The sequence below is a fragment of the Orycteropus afer genome, unplaced genomic scaffold, assembly GCF_000298275.1.
Source record: "Orycteropus afer afer isolate SDZICR_OR568_19922 unplaced genomic scaffold, OryAfe1.0 scaffold00124, whole genome shotgun sequence".
Taxonomy (NCBI): domain Eukaryota; kingdom Metazoa; phylum Chordata; class Mammalia; order Tubulidentata; family Orycteropodidae; genus Orycteropus; species Orycteropus afer.
The window spans coordinates 6,346,162-6,355,281 of NW_006921711.1; the positions used below are offsets into that span (position 1 = coordinate 6,346,162).

At 41.2% G+C, this 9,120-nt stretch overlaps 1 protein-coding gene across 1 annotated transcript in view; it reads left to right on the plus strand.

Annotated features, from left to right (window-relative positions):
• CRIPT (CXXC repeat containing interactor of PDZ3 domain) overlaps positions 1-7,262 on the plus strand; it is a 14,722-nt gene extending 7,460 nt beyond the window's left edge. The window contains exons 4-5 of the mRNA XM_007944422.2: positions 5,490-5,593; positions 7,198-7,262. Of these exons, the coding sequence (XP_007942613.1) occupies positions 5,490-5,593; positions 7,198-7,262 (169 nt within the window). The remainder of the gene's footprint in view (positions 1-5,489; positions 5,594-7,197) is intronic.
• The last annotated feature ends 1,858 nt before the right edge of the window (positions 7,263-9,120 follow it).

Consider the following 9,120-nt stretch of genomic DNA (forward strand, 5'->3'; position numbering starts at 1 on the left):
ATGGTCTTGGTGATAGAAATAACACTGGAGATCTCATGATAGAATTTTGAAAGACCAACGACTTATTCATTGCAAATACCTTCTTTGAACAACATAAACGATGGCTGTACACGTGGACTTTGCTGGATAGAATGCATGGGATTCAAACTGACTACCTCTGTGACAAGAGGCAATAGAGAAGTTCAATATCTTCAGCCAAAACAAGGAGAGGAGCTGATTGTGGAACAGACCATTAACTGCTTATATATAAGTTCAAGTTGAAGTTGAAGACAATTAAAACAAGTCCACAGGAGCCAAAACATGTCCTTGATAATGTTGTTATTGTTGTTATGTGCTGTCAAGTTGGCCCCGACTCATAGCGACCCCTCCTTGGGTTGCTGAGGCAGTATCACTATGTAAGTAGATTGCCCAACCTTCCTTCCAAGGAGTGGCTAATGGGTTTGAACCGCCAGCCTTCTGGTTAGCAGTCAAGTGCCTTAGGCACTATGCTACCAGAGCTCCCGTCCTTGATAATATCCCTTCCTCCTGAATTTAGAGACCATCTGAAGAATAGATTTGATACATTGAACACCAGTGACCAAAAACCAGAAGAATTGTGGGATGACATCAAGAACATTACCCATGAAGAAAGCAAGAGATCATTAAAAAGACAAGAAAGGAAGAACAGACCAAAATGGATGTCAGAAAAGACTCAGAAACTTGTCCTTGAGCAAAGAGTAGCTAAAGCAAATGGAAGAAATGACAAGATAAAAGAGCTGAACAGAAGATTTCAAAGATCAGCTCAAGAAGACAAAGTCAGTTATTATACTGAAATGTGCAAAGACCTGGAGTTAGGAAACCAAAAGGGAAGAACACACTTGGCATTACTCAAGCTGAAAGAACTGAAGAAAAAAATGAAGCCTCAGTTTGCAATATTGAAAGATTCTATGGGCAAAATATTGAATGTGAGAAACATCAAAAGAAGATGGATGGAATACACAGAGTCACTGTACCAAAAAGAACTGGTCAATGTTCATCCATTTCAGGAGGTGGCATATGATCAAGAACCAATGGTATGTATTGAAGGAAAAAGTCAAGGCTGCACTGAAAGAATTGGTGAAGAACAAGGCTCCAGGAATTGACAGAATACCCATTGAGGTATTTCAACAAACTGATGCTGCACTGAAGGCACTCACTGAGCTATGCCACGAGATTTGGAAGACAACAGCTACCTGGCCAACTGACTGGAAGAGATCCATGTTTATACTCGTTCCAAAGAAAGGTGATCCCACAGAATGTGGAAATTATCAAACAATATCATTAATATCACATGCAGGTAAAATCTTCTGAAGTTAATTTAAAAATGGTTGCAGCAGTATATTGAGAGAGCTTCCAGAAATGCAAGCTGGATTCAGAAGAGGACAAGGAATGAGGGATATCATTGCTGATGTCTGATGGATATTGGCTCAAAGCAAAGAATACCAGAAAGATGTTTACTTATGTTTTAGTGACTATGCAAAAGCATGTGATGGTGTGGATCATAACAAATTATGGATAACATTGAGAAGAATGGGAATTCCAGAACACTTGATTGTACTCATGAGGAATCTGTACCTTGACAGGAGGCTGTCGTTGGAACAGAACAAGAGGACACTGCATGGTTTAAAATCAAGAAGGGTTGTATCCTTTCACCATACTTATTCAATCTGTATACTGAACAGATAATCTGAGAAGCTGGACTATATGAAGAAGAATGTGGCATCAGGATTGGAAGTAGACTCAATAACAACCTGCAATATGCAGATGACACAACTTTGCTTACTGAAAGTGAGGATGACTTGAAGCATTTACTGATGAAGATTGAAGACTACAGTCTGCAATATGGATCACACCTCAATATAAAGAAAACAAAAGTCCTCACAACTGGTTCAACAAACATCATGATGGATGCAGAAAAGATTGAATTGTCAAAGACTTCATATTACTTTGTTCTACCATCAGCATCAATGGAAGCAGCAGTCAAGACATCAGGTGATGCATTGCATTGGGCAAATCTGCTCCAAAAGACTTCTTTCAAGTGATGAAGACCAAAGATGTCTCCTTGAAGACTAAAGTGCACTAACCCAAGCCATGGTATTTTCAGTCACCTCTTACGCATGTGAGAGCTAGACAATGAATAGGGAAGACCAAAGAAGAGTTGATGCTTTTGAGTTCTGGTGTTGGAAAATAATGCTAAGAATACCATGGACTGCTAGAAGAACTAACAAATCTGTCCTGGAGGAAGTGCAGCCAGAATGCTCCTTGGAAGTGCGACTGGCCAGACTTGGTCTCACCTACTTTGGTTATGTTGTCAGGAGGAACCATTCCCTGGAGAAGGATATCATGCTTGGTAAAGTGGAGGGTCAACAAAGAAGGGGAAGGCCCTCAACTAGATGGGTCGACACAGTAGCTGCAACAATGCTGTTGTTATGTGCTGTCCAGTGAGGCCAGACTCACAGTGACCCCTCCTTGGGTTTCCAAGGTGGTATCACTACAGAAGTAGATTGCCCAAGCTTCTTTGTGAGGAGTAGCTGTTAGGTTATAACCGCCAGCCTTCTAGTTAGCAGTCAAGTGCCTTAGGCACTACACTACCAGAGCTGCAATGATAGGCTGAGGTATAGCAAGACCCGTGAGGCTGGCACAGGACCAGGCAGCATTTCGTTCTGCTGTGCATAGTGTCACTATGAGTTGGAGATGACTCGACAACATCTAACACCACAACAACATATGTTAAAGACTCACAAATTTATATCTCTAGTTCAGACCTCTCCCTTGAGCTCCAAACTTGTGTGTCTAACTGCCTGTTTGACTTACCCAATTTGATATCTAACATTCAACCTCTTTTTCATTTAGTCTTTTCATTATAGTGAGAGACATCACTGTCTAATCCACTTGTTCAAGCCTACAAACGAGAATTCCTCACTGATTCCTCTTTTTCTGTTATTTCCTGTGTCCATCAGCTAGATTTTTGGCCCTACCTCCAAAATATAACCTGAATTCACTGTTTCTGTCCAACTCACTGCTACTGTCCTATTCCAATGCACTGTTCTCTGCCTCTCTGCTCTCTCTCTAGGCTTCTACAGTTCAATCTACAGTAACCACAGTGATCCCTTTAAGCTGCCATGTAATTTCTCTGCTTAAAACCCTCCAACAGTTTTCTTTTTCACATAGACTAAAATCCGAGTCCCTTACCATATTCTTAGAAGGCCCTCCATGGAATGAGCTCTCCCACCTCTCTGACCTCCTGTTGTCCTGCTCTCCTCCACATTCATCGTACTGCAGCCGCATGAGAGTTGCCCAGCCCGCTCCCATTGAACTGATTTGTGCTTATTGCTGCCTGTGTCTAGAGCTTACATTGCCAGCTCCTTCTTGTTACTTGGGTCTTAGCTGAAATGAGAGGCCTTCCCTGACGAGCATTTGTACTCATCTCTTCCCTTCTTCCCTTCACCTCTGCCATAGTATTTTTCTCTATAGCATTTAACACTATCTGAAAAGTTTGTCTTATTAGGGTGTATGTGTGTTTTCTTATTTATTATCATTCTTCTCTCACTAGAATGTCAGCTTGATGAGGACAGGGGCTTTGTCTATCATGTTCACCATTGGTATTTAGAATAGTAACTGCCACATGGTAGGTGCTCAGTATACATGTATTTGCTGAATGAATATCTGTTCTATGATGTCCCAAGTGTGTTAGGAATAATAATTTAGCTTTTACTATACACAGTGCCTGGCAGCTGTTGTTTGTTGTTGTTATGTGCCATCAAGTTGGACCTGACTCAAAGCGACCCCTCCTTGGGTTTCCGAAGCAGTATCACTATGAAGTAGATTGCCCCATCTTCCTTCCGAGGAGTGGCTGGTGGGTTTGAACCGCCAGCCTCTGGTTAGCAGTCAAGTGCCTTAGACACTACGCTACCAGAGCTCCCCTGGCAGCTTGTTGTTGTTGTTGTTATGTGCCGTCGAGTCGGCCCCGACTCATAGCGACCCCTCCTTGGGTTTCCGAGGCAGTATCACTACGGAAGTAGATTGCCCCATCTTCCTTCCGAGGAGTGGCTGGTGGGTTTGAACCGCCAGCCTCTGGTTAGCAGTCAAGTGCCTTAGACACTACGCTACCAGAGCTCCCCTGGCAGCTAGTAGGTACTTATTAAATAATGGATGTAAAACAGCACAGTAGACTTAATCTTCTATGTGGTATCTCACTATGTATTGTTGACTGATTTATTAATGTCTTCTAAGACCATCTAGTTATTACAGATAACTAAATTGTTATTTGTATATATTGTATGGTTTCTAGTTGCTTTATATTCCCAAACTTCCTTTGATATTATTCAAAAGTAGCTATTACTTCTGCGTACTCTAAATATCTCACTTAGAAGAGTATACTACTGTATTACATTAAATCTAAAATACCATCATTTATAAAATGCATCATTAGTTTGCAATAGAAGGAAAAAGCACTGTGAATTAATTGTAGGAATTCAGTGATATTAAAACGTACATTTTGGAATGATGAAATTCAATTTTAAGAAAAAGTAATCTCCAGACAAAGGAACTCTGGTGGTGATGTGCTTAAAGCATTGGGCTGCTAACCAGAGGGTCTGCAGTTCAAACCCACCATCTGCTCTATGAGAAAGATGAGGCAGTCTGCTCCTGTAAAGATTTACAGCCTTGGAAATCCTATGGGGCAGTTCTCTTCTGTCTTATAGTGTCACTGTGAGTGGGAATTGACTCAATAGCTTTGGATTTGGTTTTCTTGTGGTGAAGCCCTTTAATTTATTTAGTTATTTATTTGAAAATGTCAGTTAATGTAGGAAATCACTAAAAGATACACATACTTTATTTTAAATTAAAGCATGTAAACTGTACATGGATTCATCATTCATTTAGTGAGAGAAGTCCTTTTGAGAATGAGTCTGCTGATAGGAGTTCTACATCACTTTTCTCACAAAACAGTATTAGAACATTTGTTTGTAGTATCTTTAAAGTAGAACAAGAACTGATATTGCAAAGTGCAAAGTCCTTCCACTTAGGATTTTTCCCCCAATTTCTAACAGTTGTCTCACCCATACCTCATTCAATAGCACTTTTAATGATTCACACTTATCTAGTCATTCCAAAGCATTAAATGTAGTTTTTATAGAAACAAGCCCTCTTTATTACATTCACATTCTGTCAGCTTCCATACTATTTAATTACATCATCCAAATAGAATGACAAATACAACTGGCAAAAATAGGTTTGGAAATAAATACAGCTGACTCTACATAAGTATTCAGCTTAGGTGGAGGGAGCAGAGGGATGCAGGCATACTTGGGAGTTGCCTGCCAGCTAGAAGAGTGCTGGGCTTATCCAATGTGCAGTTTGAGGGAGGGCATGGAGAGCATCGATTCATCCCATTTGTTGCATGAGTGGGGTTATCAACAAGAACTTCTATTATGTTACACATTTTTCTTTCTTTTTTTCAAAATCTCTAGATTTGATCCATATGGAAAGAATAAATTCTCAACTTGCAGAATTTGCAAAAGTTCTGTGCACCAACCAGGTTCTCATTACTGTCAGGGCTGTGCCTACAAAAAGGGTATGTTTGCTTAATACTATTTTTCTATTCTTAACAAAGTTGCTTCATTTGGTGCTGATTTGGATAACACAAGAAGTAGCTGCTCTGGTTACCCAGTGCTGCTCTGACAGAAATGGGATGGCTTGAACAAACAGGAGTTTATTCTCCTACAGTTTGGGAGGCTAGAAGTCCGAGTTCAAAGTGCCAGGCTGTAGGAGCTGGGTGAAAGCCTCTCAACCTTGGGCTTCAGCTCTGCCTCTTGCATCTCTTCACTCAGGTGGCTGCTGAGGCTGGGAAGCCAAAGGTTGACAAATAAAATGGCACAGTCCTGATGTTACCAAACCACACTTGATTAATTCAAGTCAATTGAAAATCCCAAGGTCGGCAGAGCATGGCAGGCTGCTGAACAACGACACAGCTACCTGCAGGGTTCAAGCGTGCCATAAGCAAGAGACCATTCTGCAAGGCTTCTCCTTATATACAGGAAGCAGCCCACAGCCCTAAGGCAGCTGCTCAGAGTAGATTCCACCATGGAGTTGATTACCAGTTTCATCATGGGGAATACTACACCCCACTACCCAGCCACTCAACCAGGCCTAGCCAAATTGACACACAAACTTAACTACCACAATTCCACCCTTTGTCACCTTGGCACCTGTACAGATCTTCAATGTGTGACACATCTCTACAGATCTCCTTCACTGAGTGGCTCTAATCCCCTAGTTCCTGAGTGGCGACCTCACCCCCTTGGTCGGTGGGCACTGTTCCTCTACCTCTTGGGTATGGTAGTAGCCCTGACCCCTCTCTCTTGGGCAGAAACTATGGCACTATCCCAATGGCCCACATGAACGAGCAGCCACACACTCCAGAACCAAGTTGATGAAGGTCTAACTCTGAAACCTAGGGGGCTGTGTTGGTTCCACCCCCAGAGGCCATGGTCCTACCCTTTGAGGCTGAGGCAACTCTGCTTCCCATTTCATTGGTCTCTCAGCTTCTGCTGATTAATGCCAAAGGCAACCAACCCACTCCACCAGAAATCTTCCTGCTGAAAAAGCACTCAGCTTTCTTGCTTCATGGGCTGGCCAACCTCCTACTCCATTTCATGCCAGTCTCTTCTACCAATTAATGCTTGAAGGCAACCCACTCCACCAGGAAGCCACCTACCCAGTGGCACCTGGCTTTCTCGTCTGTGGGCTGGTAAGCCTGTTGCTGTTTAATGCCAGGTTCTGGGCTCTGCTACTGCCATCTCTCATGCTGGTCTCTCGGTTCTCCTCCTGCTGTCTCTCACGCCTGTCTCTTGGCTCTGCTCCTGCTGTCTCTCATGCCCATATGCCGGCGTCTCTCTGCCAGGGTCTTAGGTCAAGGATGCACTCCACTCATTTCCACGTTTTAGGTTATAGGTATCTGCCAGAGCAGCACACCACTTTGCCTTGCACAAATCCTGTTAGTCCACTAGTCTTTCTCCTCAGGCAAAGTAAAGCTTAGAGTTTGTTCATAGTTAAAACTATGTATTTTCTTTTTTTCTGATGTTATCAAATTATGTTTTAAGCTTCAGAACTGATTTTAAATAAATGAAACCATTAGTATTATGATTTGATTGCTCATGTATTTTCCTTTTGTTTCAGGCATATGTGCAATGTGTGGGAAAAAGGTTTTGGATACCAAAAACTACAAGCAAACATCCGTCTAGATCACTGATGAAGTTTCTGGCTTTCTATATGATTTTACTTTCTGCTTTGAACTTTCAAGGAATAACATAGATGTTCAAATTATAAAATAACATGTTGTAAGACAAATAATTAAGTTTAAGCCAGGGAAATTGATCAGTATTCATTCTTTTTCTCTCAAGAAGGAATAGCAAAAATGTAACTAGTCGTCTGTCTTAAGTTGTTATTTTTGTTACAAGCATTTTATTGAACTGGAATAAGTAGCAGATTTAATGAGAAAAAAAAGTCCCCAGTTCTGTATGCACTTTTCCTTTCACATTATTCATATAACTCCTCTTCGTTTTTCCTACTTTTTTACAGTTATTGCAAGACTGAGAAGGAGATTATTCATATTTTGCTCTGAACCTGGCATCTAGGCTTATAATTCTTCTCTTATTTTTGGTTGCTCAGTTCATTCCTTTACTGGTTGCATAGTTTTTTAGAATCAGCAGTCCCTTATTCACAGGGTATCTAAATATTTGAAAATGTTGTTGCTGAATTTTCCCTTTGTAATTAGCCTAGACTCAAAGACAAGTTAGATTTGTGATTTTTTTTTTTTCAATTTGTTCTTGAAGTCAGAATGTCACTTTTCTCCTATAAGAAGGAACACCCAGTATGTCCAGATTCATACACTGGACTTCAAGACAACACATATACCCACATTACCTTGAAGTTGGCTGTCATGTAAGCCAGAAGAACAGAACAGTGTCCATGATGACATGTAATAAAGATTAATTTTCATTCATTTCCACACTTTGGAAATGTTCTTTGCAGCAGAAACTACACTTTTTTTAATCCCCCACCCCTCTCACACACAGACACACACACACACAGACACAAAGAAAACATAGCAATCATCTTGACTCTTTTTATAACATCAACTGCTAAGAAACTATTTTGAGATTTCAAAGAAGGATTCTTTTTATGCTGCTTTCAGAGGCTCGGGACTACTGTTTTTGATACCTGCAGCCTACTATGGGAGAGCAAAAAAGGCTTCACTGTGACCACCAAGTGCAGTGTGTATAAATAGATATCACTGTAAAATGTGTAGAGTAGGCATTGTGATAACAAACATGGTATTTGTTGCATTTTTATTTGTTGAAAATTATTATGAAAAGTAAAGTTTCACCTGTTTAATTTATATACAAGGTTTTTTAAAATTTTTTCTTTTTCTCCCTAAGTTACATTGTTGTTCATTCATATCCACAAAGATTACAAGGACAGTTGCAAAAACAGAGTAATAATAATAGTGCTGAGGGCAGGAAGTATCCTGGCATGCTTTAATCAGGTTGGGATTTTTAATTGAAGGTATTACACAAGGGGCCTATAACAAGACCGAGTCAGAGTGTATCTTGGTTCTGTAGTGTTGCTATAACAGACACACCACAAGTGAATGGCTGTAACAAACAGAAATTTATTCTCTTACAATTTAGGAGGCTAGAAGTCCAAATTCAGAGTGCTGGCTCTAGGGGCTGGTGAAGGCCCCTCGACCTTGGGCTTCAGCTCCACCTCTTATTCCAGGCCCACTGGAGCTAGAGGGGTCTCCTAACTCAGGCAGCTGCTGACTGCTGAGGCTAGTGAACCCCAGGTTGGAAGGTAAGATGGCACAGTCCTAACATCAACAGGCAACACAGCAGACCACTGGTTCAAGTCCAAGAATAATCCCAAAATCGGCAATCAACACAGTAGGCCAAGACTCACCCAAATGCAGGGTCCAGATGTGCCAAAACCTAGAAACTTTTCTCAAAGTTTCTTATGTACTGGAAGCAGGACACACCCTGAAGACATCTGCTTAGCTGCTCACAGCAGATCCCGCTATCGTGTGGAATAACTACATCCAGC